This window comes from Orcinus orca, chromosome 5 (genome assembly GCF_937001465.1).
Source record: "Orcinus orca chromosome 5, mOrcOrc1.1, whole genome shotgun sequence".
Taxonomy (NCBI): Eukaryota; Metazoa; Chordata; class Mammalia; order Artiodactyla; family Delphinidae; genus Orcinus; species Orcinus orca.
Genome location: NC_064563.1, coordinates 68168710 through 68195082, shown reverse-complemented (window position 1 = coordinate 68195082; position 26373 = coordinate 68168710). Strand labels below are relative to the sequence as shown.

General features: G+C 47.7%; 1 protein-coding gene across 6 annotated transcripts in view; it reads left to right on the top strand.

Annotated features, from left to right (window-relative positions):
* The window catches only part of DGKG (diacylglycerol kinase gamma), a 210180-nt gene that overhangs the window by 80569 nt on the left and 103238 nt on the right, over positions 1–26373 (top strand). For 5 of the 6 annotated variants that reach the window (XR_004476058.2, XM_049710225.1, XM_004278462.4 and 2 more), the window contains exons 8-17: positions 764–838; positions 1548–1670; positions 6128–6245; positions 7795–7883; positions 12100–12192; positions 13754–13813; positions 16305–16384; positions 17547–17621; positions 20197–20282; positions 24842–24931. Coding sequence is in view for 5 of the 6 variants with exons in the window: in XM_049710225.1 (XP_049566182.1) it covers positions 764–838; positions 1548–1670; positions 6128–6245; positions 7795–7883; positions 12100–12192; positions 13754–13813; positions 16305–16384; positions 17547–17621; positions 20197–20282; positions 24842–24931 (889 nt within the window). In the remaining variant the exon portion in view is untranslated. The remainder of the gene's footprint in view (positions 1–763; positions 839–1547; positions 1671–6127; positions 6246–7794; positions 7884–12099; positions 12193–13753; positions 13814–16304; positions 16385–17546; positions 17622–20196; positions 20283–24841; positions 24932–26373) is intronic. The other variant, XM_033403218.2, reaches the window with a different exon arrangement.

Genomic DNA, 26373 nt, shown 5'->3' with positions numbered 1-26373 from the left:
TTCTCCAGCCTGTGTCCCCAAATCAACCTTACTATGAACATCTTAGATGGTGCCCAAGACATGCAAATGCTTTCTCAGTCCAGTGTGTTTCAGTGGGACTCTCAGGGCACTGATTCATTAGCATCCAACAATTCTGTGAGGTTTTAGATGGAGCCTGGCCTTGGTACCAAACAAAAGGCTCACTCATTAGGCAAACATACCCTTCATGAATTTCCTGTTCCAAGAGTCCTGGACCCAGGACTTGATACAAAGGAAACAAAGGAGATGCCAAAAGGAATCTGAATCATAGTGCCTGAGAAAGGACCAACACAGTGGCTCTATATCCAACTGAAACTGACCCCCAAGGGGTATAGATGAATCCCAAGTTGCTAAAGCTGTGGGAATGAGGTGTGGGAAAAGAGGGAAGAAGTAAGTGCCTTGGTTTGTAAGTATTTGTAGGATCACAAAGAAGGAGGAAACAGGAGTGCTTTCTATGCTAAGTCAAAGCACAGAATAGGGGAAGGAAGGTGGGTCTAGGAGGAGGTCAGTGTTCAGTGAGCTTTCTGCATACCTCTGGCTTATCCACGGTCTGTGTTTCTTGTGAGCTTTGTGGTCAAGGCAGAAATAAAGAGCAAAAACAAATAGTGAGTGCTTGATGAAATGCCAGTATATTGTACCAGCTGCTTCTCACACTCTGCCCTGCCCATCTTCCCACGGGGTTGGATTTTGAGTCTTGCTTGTAAAAGCACATCTTCAGTTGGCTTCTCTCCTTGATGTTTTCTAGGAGATGGATCGTATTGTCAACCAGATGCTACACATTGCCCAGTATCTCGAGTGGGATCCCATGGAGCTAAGGCCTGTGAGTTTCCAAAAGCAAGGGGTGACTTTCCAGTGAGCTTCCAAGATGAGAGTGGGACTTGGAAACACATGTTTACGGTGCAGGCTGTCCCAGATCATCTTCTTAGAGGTGACTTCTCTGGGTCCTACACCTTGATCTCCCACTTCCCTGATAGGAAAGATTAGAGGCGGCAAGGGAAAGTATAGACTAATTCAAATAATAATACCTAATAATACCCCCTAACGCTTTCACCAAAGCTAAATTTTTATAACAGGAGCTCAGAGATCAGAGAATTTAGAGCTAGAAAGACTTTTAAAGATTTTTCTCAATCATTAGATAATATTAATAATAATAATTACATTGGGGGCTCCTCTGAGTCCGATGTAATATTTAGCGTTTTATATACATTTTCTCTAATCTTCACTACCATGCTGCAAACATAGCAATACTAGTTCCAGTTTACAGACGAGAAAAGCAGAATCCAGAGAGTTGGGGTGGCTTGTTGAAGGCCACACAGGTCAGGGCAGAGCCAGGCCTGGACCCCTGTTCTCCTCACCCCCATTTGCTCCCTCAATGCTCTTACTCACTCCGAATCAGAGGGGAAAGGGGTAAAACACAAGCCAGAAAACATAGAGCAGAAGAGAAAGAAAAGGGCAGGGTGGGCGGGGCAGGGGTGGGGCAGAGAAGTCGAAGAGGAAAGTGGACAGTGGTTGCTCTATGGATTCCACAGATATTGAAGGAGATGTTACAAGGGATGGACTACGACCGGGATGGCTTTGTGTCTCTCCAGGAGTGGGTCCACGGAGGGATGACCACCATCCCATTGCTCGTCCTCCTGGGCATGGACGACTCTGTAAGTTGCAAGCTTGAGGTCAAAGACCTCTCACCTTTCAGAAACATCAGGTTCCATGTGGAAGTTAATATCCTTGGCTTCTGCCGCAGACTTCCCAATGGACAGCCCGTATGCTCTAGGCCAGCCCAAAAGTCCTCTCTTTTTACCTATTAGTGCCTGAAATATTATTCATTCATTTGACAGACGTTTACTAAATTATTACTAAATAAAGATACTGTTCTAAGGGCTACACAGATACAATATTCACCCACCGGAAACTTATGCTCAACCAGGCAAAGGCAAAAAATATTCAGGGAAGAATTCCATCTTTTTCACAAATCAGGTTTAAAAATACTAAGAGAGTTGGGGAAGGAAGGAAGGAAAGGAAGAAAGAAAGGAAAAAATACTGATTTGTTGTGAGGCAGAGGGCGTTCAATAATAATATCTTTTTTTTTTTTTTTTTTTTGGTACGCGGGCCTCTCACTGTTGTGGCCTCTCCTGTTGCGGAGCACAGGCTCCGGACGCACAGGCTCAGCGGCCATGGCTCACGGGCCTAGCCGCTCCGCAGCATGTGGGATCTTCCCGGACCGGGGCACAAACCCGTGTCCCCTGCATCGGCAGGCAGACTCGCAACCACTGTGCCACCAGGGAAGCCCATAATAATATCTTATTTAACAATCAGAACAACCAGATAAGGTAGATTTTTTTTTACCCATTTAAACAGATGGAAAACTGAGATTCTGAGTCCGAAGAGGAAAAAGAATAGCCAGCATTTATTTGTACTTGACTCCAAAGAACCTGCACTTTCGAACATCTCACACTTAGGAGTGAGACCCGTGGAAGAAACTTTGGAGGGTGTTTGCCCTGGCTCTGAAGGATGTGTGGGATTTTGATATCCCATTCTTGAGATAAAGATAAAGACCTAGGATATTTGATCTGGCTCTCGAGGATGGGTATGATTTGGCTGGTAGAAGAGAGAGTTCATAGCTTGAGCAAAGACCCACATGAAAGAAAATTCAGGGTGTTTTAGAGAAACCTCCCAGTTTTGATCAGAGTAGGGAATACATGTAGAGGCTTAATGTGAAATCACTGGCATCTGACCTGGTCTGCTTGTTTACCATGAAAGTAGCTTCCATACATGAGGTAGGGAAGATTAGAACTAAAAGTACAAATGGTGACATTAGCGTTTACCGGTACAGTCACACGGGTTGTAAGACAATACCTCTTCAAGATTACTGAAATGTCAAAGATAGGGACAGAACAGCAGGTTCATTTGCGTTAGCCTCTAGCTGATGTTGTTGCCTGTGCTGTGTCCATCTGACAGTTCTGCAATTCAGGACTAAAGCTGAGCCCTCATCTCCAACCCTCAAGGACTAAGAATCCTGCAATTATCTCATAGCGTGTCCAGCTCTTTCCAAGTGCTAAATAGAAATCAATGAACCAGGATCTCCTTTTTCCTTATAACCCTAGAAGGTCAGAGCTGGAAGAGAACTTGGTGCTCCCTGGTCTGTCCCCTTCCTTTTTCATACCAAGGACCAGAGAGGTAAAGGCACTTGCCCATGGACACACACCTAGTTAGTACCAGAAGCCGTCTTCCATATTCAGTGACAGCAGACTTCTCATGCAGTGATTTCTTACCAAGAACCTACTGTGTGCACGAACCCACGTGCGCTAGGACCTGGGGGTGCTCAGATAGGTTAGGTATACTTTCTGCTATCAAGGCTCAAGATTATAGCTGAATCAAAGTGAAAGTTCTGCTTGAGTGCTGTTCTAATGCACCTGTTTTTTCTCTGAAACATGGAAATAGAGATGGGACATTTTAATCACAAGGAACCAATTTCTAGTTCTGTTTCCTATTTTGGACTTGTTGAGTCCAAAGTGCCACCAACTCTTTGCTTGGAGGGGATCCACTGTTTTATGGCTGAAAGAGGGAGAGACATTATTTCTTCAGCATTCTCCCCAGTGTCTCCCCCTGATGCCAAATCAGCCTTGTATTAAAACCATACTTTACCTCAGGAATAATGCAAACAAAAAACAAATGTGCATTTGGTTTTTATTAATTGAAATTTTATGCATTTATTTGAAAATAGGCACTAAATTGTATGTTTTCACATTAATAGTTGGGGTTCTAGGGAAAGCGTTCCTCAATGTCTTAAAAGCCACCTTGCTTGTTTGGCTTTTTTCAAAACCCACATGTGGCCACTGAAAAGTCTGGGGATCTCTGAATGGCATGTATGAGAAACAGTCTGCCTCCCAAGGGAACTGCAGTCTCAACCCAAAACCTGGCGTGCGTAAGGAACGTTACTCCTACACCCTGCAGCCGCCAACGTGCAGAAATGAAGGAGCCACATGATGGTGCTATAACCCAAGCAGAAATGTTACTTTATCCCAAGTCAGGGTCCCTTTGCTTCTTACCCTGTATCTATGAAAATAGCTGACTCTCCCTTGCTCAGATACTAATTGATTTTGCCAATAAAGGTACTTCAGGCCAAATGACCATCCCTTGGGCTGGATGAAGAAGGAGCTGGGTCTGCTAAGAGTGCTGTAATTTCCCTTCTGTCCATGAAGGAAAACCCTGGTCTGTGGAGGTACAGGAGAGGCATGGAAGGAGCATGGGCTCTGAGGCCAGCAAGAGCCCCCAGTGTGACTACGGGCTCAGCTTGGTCACTTATTATTTGTGTGGTCTTGGGCTATTTATATAACTTCTATGAGTCTTTGCTTCTTCATTTCTAGAACGGGTCTAAATCTACCTCCTTACACGCAGGAAAGCACTCTACTTATTTTTGTGTCCCCTACTGCCTGGCACGGAGTAGGAACTTAATAAATGTTTTCATTTTCAATGTGTCGGCCACTGGATTAGGATCCTCACTTATAGTATTTCACTTAATTTTTACAAAAATCCCTTGAGGTCAGTGTTTGTCAAAGGAATGAATGAATAGATATTTAAGTGGATCATTTAATCAGTTAGTGAACCCATTTACTAAAGTAGAAGCCGTTAGATAAAAAGGCTTTAATTCTGTAAGACTCAGGTTTTGGAAGAAGCAGGGTTTTGAGGTGGTAAGAAGAAAATAACGTATCCTGGCCCCAGGAGGAGACCAGCATTTGAAAAAGCATGTGGCCTCCTCTAGAGACCGTTAGCAGAAGAGTTGAGCACAGGAATGGGTCTGGCCACTATGACCAACCCAAACCAGAGGGACACAGAAGTAAGAAGTGGGTTTCAATCCAGCACTTTGGACTCCATGTACCTGACTCTCAATCCTTACCACCTTACAGTACTTTTTACTACCCTTAACAACAGCCCAAGAGTGTTACTCTTTTTTTTTTTTTTGAGTGTTACTCTTTTGATGGAGCCTATGACAAAAGGTCAAGGACACCATACCTGGAGGGATGCTCCTGAAGCCACAGTCTCCAGCAAGCCTATGCTCCCAGGGGCTAGAAGGTGGGAGCTTTGGTGTCCAAGGAAGGTGTGTGATTATGTGAGGCTTGGCTTATCTGGTAGATAGAATGAATTTGCTCCCAAGCCCAGTCAGGGGGAAATGGCTTAACCCTCTTTCTGTCTCTGTCCCTTTGCTGTTTTATCTGTGCACAGAAAGGTAATGAGAGGAGTACATTGTTTTTACTAAGCTAATTTTTTCTGATTGTAAAACTAGTACCTCCTCACTGTAGAAAACTTGGAAAATACGGAAGAAAGTAGAAATTAGAGAATAAAATAAATCCATAGTGCTGCTAGCTATAGCTAACCTCTGTTAACAGTTTGGTGACGTTTTTTCCCGTACAACATATCATTGTATAAAACTGAGATCATAATATATCATCAAATTTGCATTGTTTTTTTCCCTTAGAACTTAGTATCATGAGCACATTCCCAAACCATTCAATGTTCTTATAAATATGTTTTTGATGGCCACTTAACATTAAATCATACAGATGTACCACAAACCTTTTGGTCATTTTGAGGCCTGTAGGATATTTTCAGTTATTTTAAATAATGCTGGGTTAAACATCGGACAGAGCACAAAAATGCTCATCTATCTTTCAAAAATGATTTCTTTAGGATAGAATCCAAGAAAGGAAGTTTATAAGTTGAAGGTTGTAAACATTTAAAGGATAGATAGATGGGTGATAGATAGATGATAGATCGTTATAGATAATAGATGATTGATAGGTAATAGATGATTAATAGATGATTGAAAGAAAGAAAGAAAGAAAGATTGTTCTGATTTCCACTCCCCCACCACATACTCTACTCAGATGGCCCTAATTTTTAATATTTGCTTATTTTAGAAAATACACACAAAGAATTTTGTTTTGATTTGCATTTCTATTAAAATAATCTTTACAACAGTAAAATAAGTGAATAACAAAATAAATTTGTAAATACGTGAATAACAAAATAAATTTGTTTTCCAAATATGAGAAGAGACTCTTTTTAGAAAGAGTGGGGCTGCCTGCATCTCATTCCCTTGCTGTCCCCGCAGGGCTCCAAAGGGGACGGGAGGCACGCCTGGACCATGAAGCATTTCAAGAAACCAACCTACTGCAACTTCTGCCATGTCATGCTGATGGGTGCTCGGAAGCAAGGCCTGTGCTGCATTTGTGAGTAAACTTCCTTCAAACCCCTTTTCCCAGGAACTGTCTTGCTCTATACATGATTGAGCCATTCCCAGAAAAGTTTAGGCATCTCTGCTTCCTAGCTTGAGGGATTTGCCATATTATTCCAACAGCAGAAAATAAAGCAAAACTTCCATGTCCTATTTTTGTTCTACCCAAGTCAAAGGGACAAATATTATCCTATTAGAGTCTCATCATAGGCCACTGACTGCCTAGAAAAAGTTATTAAGGTTCAAATGTAGTTAAAAAGCATCTCATGATAATTTCAATTGAGTTTTGCTAGTGAATGTTTTGGTTGGTCAGAAGAACCTGTTTTTTTTTTTTTTTAATTAATAAGCAACTATATTCATATATACAATGGAATTAAAATTATCCATTTGTTTGACTTTATAATCTATTTAGTAAAGTCAGATTGGAGAGGAGAAAAAACACACATGGAAAAGGAAGGAGGGAGACTGGAAAGGAGGACAGAAGAAAGAGATGGAGGAGAAGGAAGAAAGAAGGGGTCATGTAGGAAAAGGGGTGGGTTTGCAGAGCAGGAAGAGAAGGGAGGGGCTGCAGCAAGAAGGCTTTGTAGGGCCCAGGCTGCGTGGGTGCAGAATCCTGCCCCCCACCTCAGGATGCAGACAGCAAGCACTCAGCCTGAACCCTCCAGGGACTGGGGAGCTGCTGCGGCAGCGAGGGCCGTCGGGTACGGGGCGGGTCACCAAAATGTTTTATCTGCCATGCACACAGGAGCCAGGCAGCAGGCAACCTCAGCCACAAAAGTCATCGTAGCAGAGCTGGGCCCAGTATCTACCAAGAGCAAGCATCAGCAGGCAAAAGTAGGGGCCCACCTGTCTTTCCAGCACCTATATCAAATCCAGCTCTCACCCACTTTTCATAGGCCCAGCCTCATTCCTAGTACGTTCTAGGCCTGTTGGCACAGTAGTAAACAGTAACAACAGCAGTCATTTGTGGAATAGCTGTTCTGACCCGCACACGTGGTGCTTTATACAAATTATGTAATGCTGCAAAGAGAAAGCAATCTTCTTCCCATTTTGTAGAAAACCCTGAATTTCAGAGCGGTGAAGGAACTTACCCTAGATTGTGTGGGTAGTTACAAAGGGCAGAGCCAGAGTTCAGGCTCAGGCCTTCCTGTCTCCAGAGTTAGGAAGACCCCGGCCTTGCTCTCCATGCCCCAACATCCTGACATTCAGTACTGTGGCATTGGCATAGCCAGGATGACTCCTCACTCCCCTTAAGCGGAAAGCACCTTTCTGGGGATGTCTTCCTGCTGTGTTCACCACCCGTGGTGGAAGGCAGTGTGGCAGGGGGGAGGGTGCAGGAGCATGTCTGGGAGATAGTCATGGACTCTTCTCAGTGAACAACGGGAGACTTGAATTGCCATTAGGCAAGGCCAGCTCCATATGTCCCCTGCCCCTGACTGGCCACGCAGAGGGAGGCACGGGCCTCAGCTGGGGTGGGGGGCAGGGGGATGGCTGACCTTCCCTACGTGGTCACTCACAGTCACTTTTCTTATTTTTATTTTCAGACTGTAAATACACCGTCCATGAACGCTGTGTATCCAAAAACATTCCTGGGTGTATCAAAACGAACTCAAAAACCAAAAGGGGAGGAGAGGTTGGTGATACCTATTGCCTTCTTCTCCTGCATGCTGTGTCCCAGGCAACATGTCCATCTCCACAGATTCCTGGGCAGGAAGGGGCTTTGGGAGCTTTATACAGTCCCTTCTCTGCCTTGAGGACCACCCTTAAACCATCTTGTCCATCCATCAATCCATTTAGCATCTCCCTGGTGCCCACCGTGTGCCCGATCCTGTGCCGGGGGGTATGCAGGTTAAAAGGTGGTCCTCAGCCTGGAGGACTGTGCAGTCTAGTGGGAGGAGACAGGCATGTAAGCGAAACGCAAAGTAGCGAGCTGTGCAGTAGCGATAGGGCTGTGTGGGACATACAGTTGAGGCACCAAGGGTGGCGGACAGGGAAGGTTTCACCAGAAAGATGGCATTTGAGTTGTGTCTTGAACCCAAATCAGCGGGATTTCATAAGGAATCAAGGAGGACAAGGCACCCCAGGCTGGAGAAGCCTCAAGTGTGAAGGCGTGGAGACGCGGCTTATTATTGGATCTGTACTTGGTTCCGTGTGACTGGGATAGAGGACGCTTAGAAGGAAGCGGCGGGAGATGTGCTGCAGAACTGATGAGATCCAGGTCTTGTGAGGCCAGCTGAGGACTTGGGAAGGGGTTTCATTTGTAGCTAAGGGGCCATTGAAGAGCTTTGAGTACATGAGGAGGTGTTTGGGTTTGCAGATTAGGTTAATTGCTCTGACCATGGTGCCAGAGAGAGATCAGATCAGAGGGGATGAAAAAAACTTTTCCAACAGTTCAGGCAAGAGTTAATGCTGCCCTAGGGCCTGACTGGGGTGGGGTCTGCACTCACCCACTATGCTCTGCTATGTCTGCAGTAGCACAGTGATGGCTGTGTCTGTGCTGAGTGAGTGTCCCCCAGCCGTGCCGGTTGTTGTTTTGGCTGTCCCACTGGCTAAGGTGGAAGACATAAAGGGAGAGTCTGAGAGATAATTTGGAAGGTCCTACCACAAGGACCTGGTGACAATCGTGTAGGGGATGAGAGAGGGAGAGAGGCTGGAAATGGCTACCAGGTTTCTAAGGTGGCCATTGGCTGGTACCATTCACTGAGTCTGGAAATAGACTCTTCTTCAAATTAGCAGCGGGGGAAAGGCACTCCGAGTTCCTGCAGAGGGAAAACCCCATTGAGGAATCTGAGTCAGGATATGGTTAGCAGGTGGGAGTGGTATCCAGCCCTCCCCCAGTAGGACTCCGAGAGAGAAGGGCACCTCCAGGGACACGCGTGCATGCCTGTGAGACACCACGTGGCCTCTTGTCTACTCCTTCCGTACCACGCCCATACACACACCGTTCCATGTCCATGCCTTTCACCAGGACATACGGTGCACCTCCTGGGCTCAGGCCCTAAGCCTGCACTCCTGCCATTGCCACACTTGGAACAGAGGGAGACCTCTGAGGGACCAGCAGGGCACATTCATGACCTTCTGAGTCTCCAGAGGCAACCTAAGTCTTTAACCGTCTCTTCTGACCCTGGAAGAGGATGGAGAAGGTAACGTGGTGTTGGGAGACTACCGTGGACTTGGAGTCAGAAGACCTGGCCATGAGTCCCTGCTTGGCCACTTACCAGCCGTGGAACCTAGGACCAGTTACTTAACCTCTCTGCAGCCTCATATTTTTTCTCTGTAAAGTAAAAATAATAATAATCTCAGAACAAATTCATTGTGACCATGTAGATGACAAATTGATTAGCAAACTGAGTTCTTTATACCCTCAGGGGTGAATGGCAGAAGGAGAAACTACAAAGTACATGTGACACATCTTCTAGAGCAACAGTTTTACCAAAAATCTTTTGGAAGGAGGACACAGTAACTTAACTGATAAGTAATTTAAAACTTTTACCTAATACAGACATGGATGGTGTCATGCAGATATTCCATGTGTTTTTAATATTGTGCTTGCAGTTGGCACTTCAGGCTATGTCCCCACGTTCCCCCAGAGTCCATATCCACCCCTTCCGCTATTCAGGATACCCTGGTGAAAAATTTTTTGAGGAGTTCTATAGAATTCCCGGGGGACTTAACTGAGGGCTCAGACCCCCAGAATTTGGTGTCATGGGTCGCTTTGCATTTATAGTCACACACGTACACATGCATTCACACCTGCTTCCCAAGTTCCTGGGCTGCTTCAGGGGCATGTCCTGGCCGAGAGGCAGGTACAACACGCTCTCCAGGAAACAGATGTGAAAGCTGCTGGCTGGTGACCCACACTAATCCCTTTGGGCTTTCTCTCTAACTTCCTTCCTGAGAGCTTCTCAACCTTGGCTGCATGTGATAATCACTCAGTGTGCTCTGAAACATACTAATGATGGGTCTCATCCCCAGAGACTCTAATTTATTTTGTCTGGAGTGAGGGCTGGGCATTAGGACTTCTAGATGCCGGCCAGGTGGTCCTGAGGGGCTGCTAAGGCTGAGAGGCACCGGCCCATAGAAGACAGAGGGGGAAGGGATTCCCCATCAGGGGCACCCCCCAAGGGCCAGGACTGTGCCAGGAAGGCCCTTCCAAATGTGCTGTCTCGTTGAATCCTCCCAGAAAACCCAGAGGTGGGGCATTTGATGCCAATTTCTGCAGATGAAGGACCTGAGACTCAGAGAGGTCCAGGAACTGGCCAAAGGTCACCCCGCTGCAAAGTGGAAGATCAATGACTCCAACCAGTTTTGTCTGTAGCCCAAGCCCTGCTGCGTTTCCCTGCACCCCGCTGCCTTCCAGAAAAGGGCACACACAAATACATCCCTTTGCAAAGAGTTCCGGTGACACACAGATGAACTACAAGACGAGATGCTCAGAGGCTTGACTGCCAGAGGGGGTGAACTGTTCAAAGAGCAGGCAAAGTGGCTTTCCATCCACCTCGATTAGCATGATGGAGGTTAGGTAGGGAGTGACCACACTGGTGCAATTCAGCAAAGCAGCCTGGCATCCAGAAGTGCACCCACTAAACAGGAACCAACCCTCTCTGGCCTCCCCGCTCCCTGCGCTCCTCCCAGACCCTTCTCTGCAGGCCCAGCGCCCAGGGCCCTGGGATGTGGTTCTGCAGCCTTCCCTGGTATCCTTCGCTTCCCTCCTGCAGGGGATGCAGCACACCTGGGTGGAAGGGAATTCCTCCGTCAAGTGTGACTGGTGCCACAAAAGTATCAACTGCTACCAGAGTGTCACCGCGCGGCACTGCCTGTGGTGCTGGATGACGGTGGGTTGGCGCCCAGGGCAGTCCTGCTGCTTTTCAGCGTGGTTTTTTGCTCAAGCATCCTGCCAGAGGGCATGAGCAGAGCTACGTGGGCAAGACTAGAGAGGGAGCCTAGAGCCCCTGTTCAGTGCCCTAAGTCTAGCTGCCTCCAGTAAATCACCAAGATGCCCAGAGGGAGGGCACCCCCCAGGGCTGCTTAAGAAGAAGCTGACCAGTCTGCTCTCTTTGTGGCCAGGCAGCTGTGAACAGCAGGCCGGACCATTAACTTCCTTCGCCTGGGTGTTGTCTGGGCCGAGGGCACTGACAGAGTGGGAGAGGAATTAGATACTCAGTCACCTGCATCAGAGGAAGGCATACTCCTGACAGCAACCCCACTGCCTGGACAAGAGGCCTGTGCCCACTGCCATCATCCATGACAAATGTCCACTTCCTCCTTGGACACCTGGAGCTGCCTGACCTGCCTTCCAAAGCAGACTCAGTGCCGTGTCTTGTCCCCTTGACTGGGTATCAGCCTCAGAAAGGACGTGTCAGACTGCAGAACTCTTAAAATGCAGAGGTCGAGTCATGGGGTTCACCTCCAGCCTCTCATGAGTTTGTTCAACAAGATCTCCTTCCTTCCAGTGTCTCAGAGCCTAGGGAGCAAATATCCCATGGGGGCTCTGGAATCCACGTGGGGGTGCTATACGGACAGGCCACAGGCCTGCTCGGGACCGTTTTGCTCCAGCTGCCATGGGCAGCACTTGGTCTCCTTTCTCTGCCCACAGCAGACTTGGCACCCATAACCAAGCACAGACACCGGTACACACTACACACCACAGACACCGGTACACACTACACACCACACACACACACTCTCTCTCTCTCTCTCTCTCTCTCTGCTATACTGTGAAAGCCAGCAGTGCATCAGGATTTAGAGGAGCACTAGGCAACCTGCCTCCCTAGTAAATTTCTGAACCCTCATACTTGACATTTCCTTGATCACTTTCACTTAACTCTCATCTTCATTTTTTCCCCCAGTTTCACCGCAAATGTGAATTGTCAACTTTGTGTGACGGTGGGGAGCTCAGAGACCATATTTTGCTGCCCACGTCAATATGCCCCATCACCCGGGTAAGTGCTGTCACCCCGATGGGGCTCTGGCTCCCCTGCAACCCCAGCTCATGTTTCAGATGCAGGCAGCATTCAGACAGTCACACCCCTCCGAGGGCTCCCTCAGCAACTCTTAGGATTTGTGTTTTCAGCCCAAGTTTAAAAGAGGTCAGTGCTGCACAGTCAGATTGTCCGGGAAAACTTCCCTGACTAAAATGATTCCAACCGCTGGCCACCCAGAATGCTCTGAAATGGCCCAGCAAGGAAAGCGCATTCATTCTAAGCACCTCGCAGGCAGATCACATATATGGAACCTCAGTGAACACCTGTGCACAGCTAGGCTTCCCAGGCCTCCCTTGTCCCTGTCACCCTGTCTCCTGTGTCCAAACATGGACCTCCCTCTGCCTTGAAGATTTCCACTTGGGTGTCACAGCCCTTCTTGGAAATGAAAGATGCAAACTTAAACTCTGTTTATCCCCATCTGAAACTTTCTCTGTCTCCTGTGTTGAAGACCCCTCTTTCAAGCCAAGCACCAAACACGTTACCTGTCCTCTTTCCATGTTAAAGATGCTGCTGAGTTCCACTGATTCCTCACATCTCACCCTGGACTTGACCATCTTCTTTCTTATTAAAAACTAAAGAAAAAAACCCACCACTTTAAAAACTATTTGGCAGTATCTACTAAGTTGGAAATACACAAACTCTATGACTCAATAATTGCCCTCCCGTGAGAAATACGAGCCTTTATTCCACCAGAAGACATGTCCGGGAATGTTCCTATCAACTTCATTCATAACAATCAGGCACTGGAAGCAAGCTAAATGACCATTGACAAGAGAATAGGTAAATAAGTTGAGGCAGATTAGTATAATGGAATACTGCATTGCAATGGAAAACAACCATGCTTAGATGCAAAAATATGGATAATCCCAAAAATATAATGCTGAACAAAAGAACCTAGACTCAGAAAAGATATGGTCTCTGATTCCATTGATATGAAATTCAAAAGCCAGGCAAAACCAATAAGGTGTCAGGAGTCACAACAGAATTATGCCGGAAGAGGCAGTAGTTACAAGGGCATATACGTATGCAGAAATTCACAGAACTGTAGATTTAAATTTGAGCATTTTACTATATGTGGCATTAAACCTCAATGAAATGAATAATAAACATTGAAAAAACAAATAAACAAAATAGGACATATGACTTAGGATTACATCATTTAGGTAGTGCTTAACAGAGAAACCAGATCTGAGACCTTGCTTCTCAAAGCTCAGGCTTCTAAATCAACAAAGTAGATTTCTGCCCATTTCAGTGTTTCCTCTGAAACACTGTGTCCCTTCCAGTGTCTCGAAGTTAAAGTCAGGGCAAGTGATGACAACTGCCTGGAGAGTCCTTGAGAAACCCAAAGGGAACATTTCTTTTTTTACGTCCGAAGTCCCACTTTGAAAAACTCCTCCCTACACTATATTGGTTTTCTATTCTCTTCCTTTATATTAACCATTTGTTTTTCTTCTGATTTCCTTTTTTGTAGTAGGCTTTTTTTTTTTCAAAAGATGCTTGTCTTTCCTCTCTTTTATAGGACAGGCAAGATGGGAAGTCTGATGGTAGCGTGTCAGCCAAGGACGAACTTGTAACGCAGGTACCTCGGCGAGCCCCAAATCTACTCACTCGTTCTAAGCTGGTCCAAGGCTGTGGAGGGGAGAACAGGATTTGGCTTCTAGAGAAACACATCTCAACATCTGCTTTCTTATCTGATTGATTATATCACACAGGACACTGTATTTCCAGCCTCTGGGGTTACCTTTGACAACCACACTGTAGGCAGGTGGTGCGAAGGGAGGTTGGTTGATCCCGTGGCTGGCCGAACTGGCTTTATCACCTTTTTAGGAACACAATGCATAGAACTTCATTATGCATACTCCCTGAATAATAACAAGAACGTGGCTTAAAGATAGACAATTAGGTTTTCCAGGACTGCCAAGCTGTCTGCAGAACGTGATCTGCCAGAACAGAGTTAACTAGATCCAAAAGTTCTTCTTCATCCTTAAACGTATATTTCAGAACTCATTTTTTTAGCTGGATCCACCAAAGAACTTCTCTTTGTGCCTTTCACAAAGTTCCAGGGAATGCAGGAAAGGCAGCCTGGTGAGGTAGAACAAGTACCAGAAAAGGAAATAGCACACTGGGGCCTTCTCCTCTGCCTCTGAACCTTAAGTTTCCTTGTTTGAAAGGGGGCATAGCAATCCCTGCACTGCCCACCTCCCATAGATGCCCCAAGATTCAATGAGAACATGTAGATGAGTGTGAAACATAAGCAATGGTGCTTAATGTGGGAAAGCTCTAGACACCTTGAAAGGGAGAAAGTCAGATGGAGCACGCACACACACACACACACACACACACACACACACACACACGGCGCAGGTATGTCAGTTGTTTACAGCTGGCATCTATCTGGTTATCCTGCATCTGTTCTGATTGGGCAGTGCCCATGCTGTACAGGTTGTTAAACATTTTGGATATCACCCCCAGAGATAAAGAATTACTCCTTAAGCTCCAAGATGCTTCTGGGTTTCACACAAATAATCACCCTTGGCAGATGAGAAAATTCCTAAAATTTATAAAGGATGCTGCTGTCCGTTTCAAACAATATGGCCCTGTGTTTGGTGAATTTTTAGCGTGCAATCTGGAAAAGTAGGCATTAGATAGTGAATATGGAGCAAAGCTGCATCTCTACCGGTGTGTCCTTCTGCTGAAGATACAGGTATTTATTGAGTACCCACTCTTGTATCTGGGGCAGTGGGGCCCTTGGTAGAAAGGTTATACACACACACGTCCTGCTCCTGAGGCATTAAAATCCATTTGATGTTTGTGATATTTACCTGAGAAAATAAAAAATAAAGACATGTACAAATAAATGATAACAAAAGAAACCCAGAAGATATTATTGGGTTGGCCAAAAAGTTGGTTCTGGTTTTTCATAAGACCTTATGGAAAATCCCGAACGAACTTTTTGGCCAAACCAATATATGCTTCAAGTGCAATAGCTTTCGTTGCAATGATCAAGGAAAACTTCATAGAGGAAGTAGCTCTTGAATCGGGCCCTGAGAATGAGGAGTTCTTTTTTAAGAGGTTGCAAAGAAGGAAGTGGGCATTTCAGGAGGAGAAGAAACCAGTTTGAGCAGCCCCAAAGGGTGGGAATTAACTCCCTAGAAGGTACGAGCCAGGCTTGGCTGGAACTGCAGTGAAGGTTAGAGTAATTAAGAGAGAACAGTAGATTGGGGCTGCACTTAAATGCCTTGCATGCCAGCTTAGGAGATCTGGATTTTATCCTCTGGGTAACGAGACGTCTTTAAAGGTTTCTGAGCAGGAGTGGTATGACTAGTGATGTCCTGGGAAGGAACTGCATGGGGGCAGCATACGGGACTTCCCCTGAGGTGGGCAAGGCCCGAGCAGTGTGGGCACTGTGGCAGCTGCTGGAGATAAAGAGACATTCCAGGGAACGAATTGGCAGGACAGGGTCTTCCCTGTATGCCTGGATGAATAATAACCGTAGCCAGGAGAGAGGGCCAGTTTTGTGGGGAAAGAAGATAGGTCAGGTTTGGAGCGTGTTCTGGTGAGACATCTGGCTGAACGTACCCCCTGGACAGTGAGAAATGTGGAACCAGAGCTCAGGAGGAAAATGGGGGCTGGGAATGTGGATATGGAAGGTACTGGGGTGGACGTATAGTTAACTCCATGGCTGTTACTTTATTTAGGTGTAGGCCGGATGGCCCTGACTTTTAAGATCGTAATCAGTTGTATCCCTCACAAAATCTAATCTTGTGCTGTGGGCACAATGCCACACCATTGTGAATAATTTGAAGTTGTAATGCCATTGCCCCATCTCTGATCCCAACTTCAAACGCTTGTCACCATTAACACTACTTAAAGGCCATTAGGCTGGAGACACTTAGCTGTTTCATCCCTCAGAAAACTCAGCCAGTGGACCAGCACCTTAGTGCCTCCTGACCTCCTCTCCTCCGTGCCTGGAACTGCTTCTCTCCCAGGAGCTGCCTTAGCATCCACTCTCATCGCATTCTTCCTATTGGCTGAAACAGAGCTAATTTCTTTTTCTTTTGCCTTTTAAGTATAAGATCATCCCCACCCCGGGTACCCACCCTCTGCTGGTTTTGGTGAACCCCAAGAGTGGAGGGAGACAAGGAGAAAGGTATGTTCTCTTCTTTTTCGAGATGGAGAGGCTAGGCCAACTGTAACCAAGGGGGCTGTGGACATGGCAGACCTGTGGTCCAATCCCAACCCTACCACAGACCGCTTGATGACCTGGTCCAAGGGACTTAATGTCCTTATGCCTTGGTTTCCTCCTCTGTAAAACGGAGGTAATAATCGTTTCTCCTCCCACAGGGGTTTCGTGAACATTAAAATAGACACAGTGCTAGCCTAGGGCCTGTCACGTGGGCCATTATTATGGCTCCCAGAATCAGACCAAGTTCTGAGACGTCCGTTAACTTCTCAGCCTTGCAAGTCTTTTCTTGATTTAAGAGACGTGGCAGAGGCACCTGGTTGAGACCTCCTGGCCTATCCCACCCTTGAGAAAGCAGGGCACCGTCTCATCAGTGAAGGAAACGCCCAGTCAGTGGGAAGCCCCAAGAGAAGGGGAGGGGAGGGGTGGCAAGGGGCAGAGCAGCTCTGCCTCCCAGTGTTCAGCTCTGGGGCAGGGTGATCTGGAATCCAGGTTTTAAAAAATAATAAGCAGGGTTTAAGCAAGAATTATGAGAGTCCCCACCCCAGTCCTAGGGGCGGAGCACCCCTCCTGAACTGACCTGATTAGCCTCAAGCTGGAGCCTTGAAACCAAGCCTAGATGTGGTCACTGCCCCCAGCCCTCCTCTGCCCCAACCCCACGTCCTGCGTGTCCTCCTGATCCCAGGATTTGGGGGACCTTTCCATAGAGGGTCCCTTGGTGCCTTTGTCTAGCCCACAAAGAGCAGAATCATCCTACCTAGAACATACGGAACATTTGGGAGAAGGTCTCCATGAAGGAGAAGGCTTTAGGAGAATGGAAATTCTGTTCTCCGGGTTGCTCTGTCCTGTCCTCTGTGCAAGGGGTGCTACTCCTGGGGTTGGAGACTGGAGTGCTGGATGGTGGGGAAGACCTTGAAATGCGGTGAGGGCATGGGTGAGGCCAGCCAGACCTGGGACTTCAGGGTCTGCAGGGCCTGCATGCACTCTTCTCCCCTCTTGGGTATAAATGCACCCACGTTCCCACCATCAATGGGCTGCAGAGGTACTTGCCCTCCTGTGACTTCTCACAATGACATTCCCCTTCTCTGTCTTGGTCTCTCTCTCTCTCTCTTTCTTTTTTTTCCCATAGAATTCTTCGGAAATTCCACTATCTGCTCAACCCCAAACAAGTTTTCAACCTGGACAATGGGGGGCCTACTCCAGGGTATGGAGATATGATCTTTACTTCTTATTTCTCCCCCGCACCCTTAGATCTCTAAAGAAGATAGCTTTTGGGGTCACGTTTTTTTTTTGTCTCTTTCATCGGTGGACTTGTCCTTCCTGCCATTTCACTCCTTTTCTCTTCTTTTCCTCATATCTACTCTTACTTCCTCCTGGAGATACTCAGGACCACCCGTTATGGCTAACTCTGGGAAGTAGCCTCCTGTACTTTATCCCAGAAAAAGTTGTTGATTTTGTAAGAGGGAGAAATTGCATATGTCATTTGTTGGCTTGACAAGAAGGGCGGGCTGGTAGATTACTTTAACTTATTTGCAAGGCCATATTAGCTGGTATCTTCATACTGAATTATCAGGGAGAAGGAAAGAGTTTTCTTACCACTGTCTGTGTGTGTTTCAGAAATCTGTACAGCTGACTTAGAGTTCCACTGCATGTTCTGTTGTGGGGGCCTTTAAGGATCAAGACGATTGGTTGTTCAATGAAATCACTTTTTTCCTGAATCATCCAAGTTAGACGTTGTTAAGCTCCCCCTGGCCCTTCTCCTCCTGTCATTTGCCTATTGGCCATTTCCCTGCTCATCAGCAAAGTGTCAAGGAGACGGGGAACAATGAGAGGAGACAAGGCAGCCCCTCTGCAGCGCAACGCAAGGTCTACGGGAGGAGCCGGTCCTTGTGCTGGTGGCGGACATGATGAGCCCTAATCAGAGGCCCCTCCAGCATTAGGGCTGGAAGGTACCCAAAGACTGGTACCTTCTTACCAGCCAGAGACAGTGCACTAGAGACATCTGCCAGCCAGCCCAAAGCTATCTCAGTGCCAGGTCCTCAGACTTGCACCTGCTAGGCTGGGCTTTCCAACACACAGCTGCTTTGCCCAACATCTGAACCTGCATTTCTACTCTGGGCTCAGCAAGACCTTAATAGGGGCTGGAGTAAGGACTCTAAAAAGGAACTCTGTCCCTGTCTTTGGTTTGACACAAAGCTATTATTAAGGCAGCGTTGGTGCAAGACCCACTAAAGGGGAAAGAAACACGAATGTAGATTCAGCACCTCTGCCGTGACTTACCTGTAAAACTAACTTCAAAATAGAGCCCACCCGTACGGCTGCGCGTACCATCACGGTCACCATGGTTGCCAGTTACTGCTCCATTGTGACTTGTGACTGAGCAGCAGCCCACAAATACCTTTACCAGCCGGCTCTCTTTTAGGGCATTTTAATACTTGAATACAGACAGTACTCACTTAACTGCATCTATTCTCAATTGGTTTTGCCCAGGATGACAAGCCTGGTGGCTACTTCTAGAGCCACTGTGCCCTGAGTATCTCTCCGTGCTGTACATGTCAGCCTGTAATCAGACAGGCTGTCTAGCTGAAGGGAGCCTCCATTCAGAACCCACTTCATACAGGAGAGCAGAATTCTGCAAGAGAAAGAGAGGGAAGGGGATGTTCATTTGCCCACGCATACACTGGTGACTCAGAAGGGATCTTCTCAGATCACCGTGCAGGGCAAAGAGGAAATACTGAGCTTCAGCTTCTCAAGCCCACCTCAAGGCCTCCACAGGTCATGTCTGTGCTAAAGCAGAGGTTCTTCACCCTTTTTGCACCAGGAACCTATCTGGCAGTCTGATGAAGTCTACGGACCACTTCTTAATATTAAGATAATATTTTTTAATGTATAAAATGAAATATGTAGGAGTAACAGGGAAACTCATTATATGGAAAAGAACAGTTATCAAAAGGTTTAAAAACAAATTTGTGATAGGAGAATATATGTGATTTACTAAGACATTATATACCAAGTTCCAGAGACAGGTCTAATAGCTATTGTAAATTAAAAGCAGCGATGAGCAAAAGTGATATAAAATGTCTGCTACAGCTGTAGTAAAACATCGAAATACCTGTGATTTTGGCCGCTTAACAGAGTCACAGGTATTGTTAATACCTCTGTGATTTGTGGCCTACGTACATAATTGAAGGAAATGCTAAATTTCACTTAGAGCTTTAGGGAAGTTAAGAGTGTAACATTTTCTCCCAGTTCGTGGCCCTCTGGCTTCTACTCCCAGACCCCTTAGATACGCATTTCAGGTTAAGGGCCCTGCTCTAAAGGGGTAAGACCCCCAAGGGGAGATGGTGCTCCCTCCACTTAGGTCTAGGTGGGATGAGGATGCAGCCAGCTCAGTGCATCTGACTTAAAGGGGAGGTCGTGAGGACAGAGCAGGTGAGAGAGCCGGAGAGGAGTCAGAATGCTGGGGGTTAGTTGTATCAGTGTCAAAATAAGCAAACTATGGACTCCTCTGCCTAAATCGTAGAGAATTTCTAGAAAACCATTTTCTGTGTTGAATGTCGAGTCAGCATCTCCTTATACAAAGACGGCTCCATGGGATTCATACTCAATGGCATTGCTTAGTTAAGTTCTGGTTTCATAACATTAAGTGACCCTTTCAACCCCCAAAGGAATCAAGGTCATAACATACTCCCAGGGAAGGGAGCGGGCGGGGGACTGTGACTCAAGGAATGTCAAAGGTCAGCCTGTAAACAAAACCGTTTTGGCCTTTCTACTTCCAGACTCAACTTTTTCCGTGATACTCCAGACTTCCGTGTCTTGGCCTGCGGAGGAGATGGGACAGTTGGCTGGATTTTGGATTGCATTGGTAAGAATGGGCTGGAAGGGCCTTTGCAGTTGACTTATCCTAAATACATTTAAAGTCAGAGGAAGGCAATCAACAAGAAAGAGAAACGGAGCCATGTTTTGTTCATCCTTGTTTCTACTCTTGGACCAGTGCTTGCCTAAATATCTACTTTGGGTGGAAAAAAGAATAAAAGAAGATAATGGAAGGATTCCCACTGGTACAGATGTAACAGCTTAGTTTCAGGCCTTGCTTCATAAATAGCTGTCATGGCCGGGGTTTAGGCAGTTGCAGGACAGGCCAGATGGGGGGTTGCGGGGAAAAGGAGCAGGGCTGGGACTCCAGGCAGGTCCAGGGTGCTGGATAAAGGCCAAGGAACTAAGCATTGATGCATAGCCCGGGGCAAGACACATTGAGATGAACACCTGCAGCTGGAGCCCAGAAAGCACACCTAGAAAGCACAGATGAATGCAAGCAAAGAAGCGCCACGGTGGGCTGCGTCCAATAGGCCGAGATCCAAAAGGCTGTAGGGAGGGTAGGGAGGGCACAGGCTGGGTATCAGGAGGCCTGGGTCTAGTCCAGCTCTGCCTGGATCTGTGGGTCCTTGGACACAGCACCACCGGTAAATGATGGAGAATGATTCTGAAATTCTCGGACAAGGGGTATATTCAAGATCTAACCCTGGAGCACCCAGATGCACACTGGGACATGGGACATAAGCCTAGGAAAGCAGCCAGGGGTATTGCTGGGGAGGGCGGTCATCAAAGTCCGAGATGACCCAGAGCGACAAGCCCTGCGCCGCTTTGGTCTTTTCGTCCTTCATTCCCCAAATCCTAGCTGTGCACCTCCAGATGCCCAGCGCCCCTCAAGGCACTGGTGAGGCAGCAGTGAACAGAGGACAAATACCCTACCCTCACGGAGTTTCCTTTCTAGAGGGAAGAGGCGGGCAATAAACAAAGAAATAAGTGAAACATACAGTGTGTTGGAAGGTGATTAAAAAAACAGCAGAAAAGGGGGAAAGGGAGCTCGGCAGAGGGAGTGGGGTTGCAATCTAAGACCAGGTGGTTCCGAAGGCCTTGAGGAGCAGTTGACATTTGCATGGAGACCTGGAGGAGGGTGAGCCTTGCGGATACCTGAGGGTGGAAGGAACAGCAAATACAAAGGCCCTGAGGTAGGAGCAGGCCAGGCTGCCAAAGGCAGTGGGAAGGCTGCAGAGCGTGCCTGGGGTGTAGTGCGTGAGGGTAGAGTGGCAGGGGATAAAGCAGAGATAATGCAGGGCCAAGTCACTAGGACATGTAGGACATTATACGGAATGTGGCTTTCGTACTGGGAAGGTCCCAAGATGCTGGATGGTTTTAAGCAAAGCAGGGACACAACGGATTACAGAAACAGAAAAGGGTGGAAGCTGGCAGACCAGTTAGGAGGCTCCTGCAGTTATCCAAGGAGGGGGACTGTGCCATGGACCACAGTAGTGACAGAGGAGGTGGTGAGAAGGAGTCAGATATCTTTTAAAGGTGGAGCCTGCAAGATTTGCTGACAGACTTCATGTGGGAGATGAGGGAAAGGAAGGAGTCAAGGATGGGCCAGGATAGACCCTGAACAGGGTGGAGAAGCCTGGGCCCCCAGGGGTCGTAAGCAGACCACCTGGAGGAGGGGGACCGGCACCCCGCACACCTGCCACATCTACTCCCCCACAGGCACTTTGGTTTCCATGGACACAGCCCTGCCAAGCAGCCACCCACGCTCTCCTGTCACCTCGGGCTCTGGAGTTGTTTGTGGGAGGAGGGAGGCGTCCTCTGGGAGCCGAGGAAGGAGAAGCTGATCAGCAGGGGGTGGATGGCTGCAGTACCTGGAGCTGCTCGCACGGGTCCCTCTCCATCCGGAAGGAGAAAGTAGGCTTTGCTGATAAGTTTTATAAAATTCAGCTGCAGAGGACACAGGTGATATACGCTGCCCAGAACAGAAAGGTCATGTGAGGTGATTTGCTTTTTCACGGGTTAGTGGCCCAAAGATTAAAAAACAAGGGTAAAAGGAGTAACTGCACAGTTTTCATTCATTCAAGAGAGAGAGGCTGAAGTCCTTGTTCTGTGCTCTCCGCCGCCCCATTTCGGTCCCCTCTCTGATGTGCTGTCCTGCCAGAGTGGTCATTCCTGAATGTCAGTGGGGTTGTGATGTGTGCAGAGCACATCAGTGGCTTCCCAGGATTCTTAGATAAAGATAAAAGCTCCTCAGATGCTCCACAGGCCCTATGTGGTCTAGCAGCTGCCCACCCAGCCTCATTTCCTACCGTCATCCTCTCCCTCTAGACCCAGACACCCAGTCCCTCTCTCAGACCCTTGAAGGCACCAGTGTCCCTTCTACCACAGGGCCTGTGTGTTCTGCTCCCCTGGCCTTTGCTTGGTCCGCTTCTACTTCAGATTTCAGCCAAAGTGTGGCTTCCTCAGGGAAGCCTTCCCTGATAACTCATTGCAGGACCACACTCCTTTCCTTCCCAGTATGAATCTGAAATTATGCATCATTTCTATGAAGACCTTGTTAATAGCTGTCTCTCCCTCTCAACTGTAGGTACCATGAGAGCCGGAGCCATGGCTTTTTTGCCTGCTATTAGAGCCAGAACACCTAACACGGCACCTTGGCCTTCAGTAAATATGTGTGGAGATACTATGATGAATGAGATATAGTTCCCCCAGGGAGGTTACAGGACATTTGGGGAACACCCCCCAGGGAGGTTACAGGGCATTTGGGGAACAAACAAGTAGTCAGTTACAAGACAGTGTGATGAGATCGCCCCTGGTACTAAAGAAACACTCTGGAGAGGCACCAGGTCCAGACTAGGGCAACCAGGGAGGGCTCTGTGCTGAGCAGCAGAGAGCTTGTGGTTTAAGGCCCTGAAAGCACTTCAGCAAGGTTGACGTGTCGAGTGGGAGGCAGGACATGAGAAGGATGAGGCTAGAGAGAAATGCAGAGCCAGGAAGGGCTTCGCTGCGTGCTAAGGGGTGGTGGGAGCCATGGCAGAAGGGAAAGCAGTGGACTAGTGTGATCAGGCTCATGGTTCAAGGATTTCCTGCCGGGGTAGAAGTGTGGAGAACACACTGGAGGCTGAGAAGGCAGAGAGGAAGCTGCTGCAGCAATAGCAGTGGGAAGGAATCATACCGTACGAGAACTCAGCCGTCACCACGGGATGGAGAGGAGAGATTGCTTGGAGAGCTATTAAGGGGATAGCATATAGAAATTGATGTGTAAATGGATGTGGGACAGCGTATAGAAATAGGTGTGTGAAGGGAAAATCTAGAATGACATCCATGTTTCTAGCCTCAGCACCGTGAGGATGGTTGATCTGCTGGGATGGGAACCACAGAAGAAGGGGCAGACCTAAGCAAACAAGGGCCTTCCAGGCAAAGGGAAGAGCACATGCAAAGGCAGGGAGGCATGAATGTGGACTGTGTGTTCTGAGAAAATGAGAGAGTCCAGTGATTTACTCCATCTCAACCCTCTTGGTGGTAGTCTCAACCCTGAGTCTTGCCTAAGCTCAGCCACTTCCGGCCTGAGTCCGATTACCTGGGGCATCTATGAACACCTGTTCTGCTGGGGCAGCCCTAGCATGAGCTTCACGCAGGATGCTGATTCTTGCATCACTCCCCACTCAACCCCCAGCCATGCTTCCCAGTCACATCCCTCACATCCTCCCCCGGCACCTGGTGCACTGAGGTTTATGTAAGTGGTGTCCTCCGGAGCCCAGTGGGTGTCTGGCTTCCTTCAGCTTTTCCAGCTCAGCCAACATGCTGCTGTAGACCTACAGCCAGATTAAAACATACATGTTCTGATGTGCTTTCTCTAACCGTTCAGTCTGATGCTCCTTTACAACCATCATAGGAGACAGGATTAGGAATCGGTGTGTTTGCAGGTCTGGGAGGTGGTGGAAGTGGCAAACTGGTACCCGGGTGCCAAATAACACCTGGGGGTTTTGCTTCTTAGACACAGTGTTATTTTTAAGCTTCTGAGCCTGAATGACTTGAGGCGAGGCATCTTCAGTTTTCCAAGTGCCCCACCATTTTCTGATATCTCAGACCCACCTGTTTTACTATTTATGCACCTGCCTGGCCTCTGAAGAAAGGAGGAGCATGGACTTGGAGTCACAGAGATCTGGGTTTGGATCCTGGCTGTGGAATGACTTTCCCTCTGTGAACCTCCATTCCTTCATCCATGAGAATGATAATACCTTGCAGGGTCTGTCTGAGGGATAAATGGGGTAAATGCTACTTATCATTAAAGATTAAAACTGTGCAAACTAATGTTTTTGAGCTATATGCTTTCACCCCAAAGGAAAGAATTAGGATGAAATGAGGATAAACAGGTGAAAGTTACAGGGAGACAGATTTAACTCAATTTGAAAGATTCCTTTGCAGTGGTTAACACACTGCAGATGGAAAAGATGGCTTTAGGAAGTAGTGAGTTCCCCATCAGGAGAAGAATTCAAACAATGCTATGGAGGGCTTCAAGCATTAGATCAGGGATAACTAGACAACTTGAGCCTTCTATAATCACATGGCATATGGTTCTCTCTTCCTCTTCATGGGTTGCAGATAAGGCCAACTTCGCAAAGCATCCACCCGTGGCTGTCCTGCCTCTTGGAACGGGAAATGACCTGGCCCGCTGTCTCCGCTGGGGAGGGGGTGAGTCTGCATGGGAGAGGCCTTACCCTGGAGACGAGTGCTCCAATCTACAGGGAGGCTCTGCAGAGCTAGGCTGAACTTCCCTCTTAGGGATCACATTCCACGGAGTAATACTCAACTCTGGGATCATCCCTACTCCACACTTTTTCTTTAACCTCCATTCCATGCCAACGCCTGTGTCTACCCCTCACTAGATTTACTGTCAGCCTGAAACTCAGCTTCGAGTCTGCCTCCCCCAGTAGAACAAGTCAACTTCAGGGTAGAATCTCCTTTGTCTCCCCTCCAGGGTTCATCCCAGTAGGGCTCACTTAGGGATTTTTCTGCATGAAATTCCCCCTCTCCAAATTATTGATCTTCTGAATTAGGATTCAGAATGCAGACCGAAAAGCCACTTCGCCAGCTACTAGGGGCGTCCAGATCATCTTAGGGCCCCATGGCCAGGGGCCCTCATTTTGAAATTCACCGAAGGGGGGAACTCAGAATGGTAGCCAGCTTACAGTGCAATGGGCAGGAGCTAAGGAGAACCTTGCAAACTGCAACAGCCCCTGTGGAGCTGGGCGTGCTCCAGAGAGTGGAGAGGTTCCGGTCAGCACATGGAACAGACAGATCAGCCTGGCAGGCAGAATTGGGGTGAGACTCCACGTGGCGGATCAATTCCGAGCGTGATCCAAGACCAGGCCGGCAGCGGTCAGTGTGCGTGCGTGGAGGGCAGGGGCAGAGCAAGCAGGAGCCAGCCCTAGAAGGAAGCTGGCAGGCGTAGGCAGAGCTCCCAGGGTCCTCAACCACACACTGGGCTAGGGAAGGACCCTCTTTTCAAGAGGGGACAGGCAAACTTGTAGCCCCACGCTCTGGGCATCTAGGCAGCATAGTGAGGCACACATTTCACACAGCCTTGTGCTCCCAGATAGCATCAAGGCCCTCAGCTACCTTGGTACTGCTGTCTTGTGAGGCATCCCCTAAGGAGCGGACAAGAGCCCTGACAACTTGAAAATACTCTTCAGGGTTGTCCCAAAGGTAAGCAGGAACATGGAAGTGTTATTTGAAAGAAAAGATTGTCTCTCCCACTAACTTCTCACTTACAGTTCACTTGCTACATTAATTTTCTATTGCTACTATGTAATAGTAACAAATGATTATAAACATAGAGGCTTAAAACATCCATTTATCAGCTCACAGTCCTGTAGGTCAGAAGTCCTGGAACAGCGTGACTGGGTCTTCTGCTCAGGGCCTCACAGGGTAGAATCAGGGCACTGAACAGGCTGCGCTCCTCTCTGAAGACTCGGGGGGAAGAATTTGTTTCTAAATTCATTCAGGTTGTTGGCCAAATTCAGTTCTTTGTGGTTGTAGAACTGAGGTCCCTGTCTCCGTGCTGGTTGTCAGCGGGGACCACTCTTAGGTCCTAGAGGCCTCCCGTGTTCCTTGCCCGATGGATCCCTCCATCT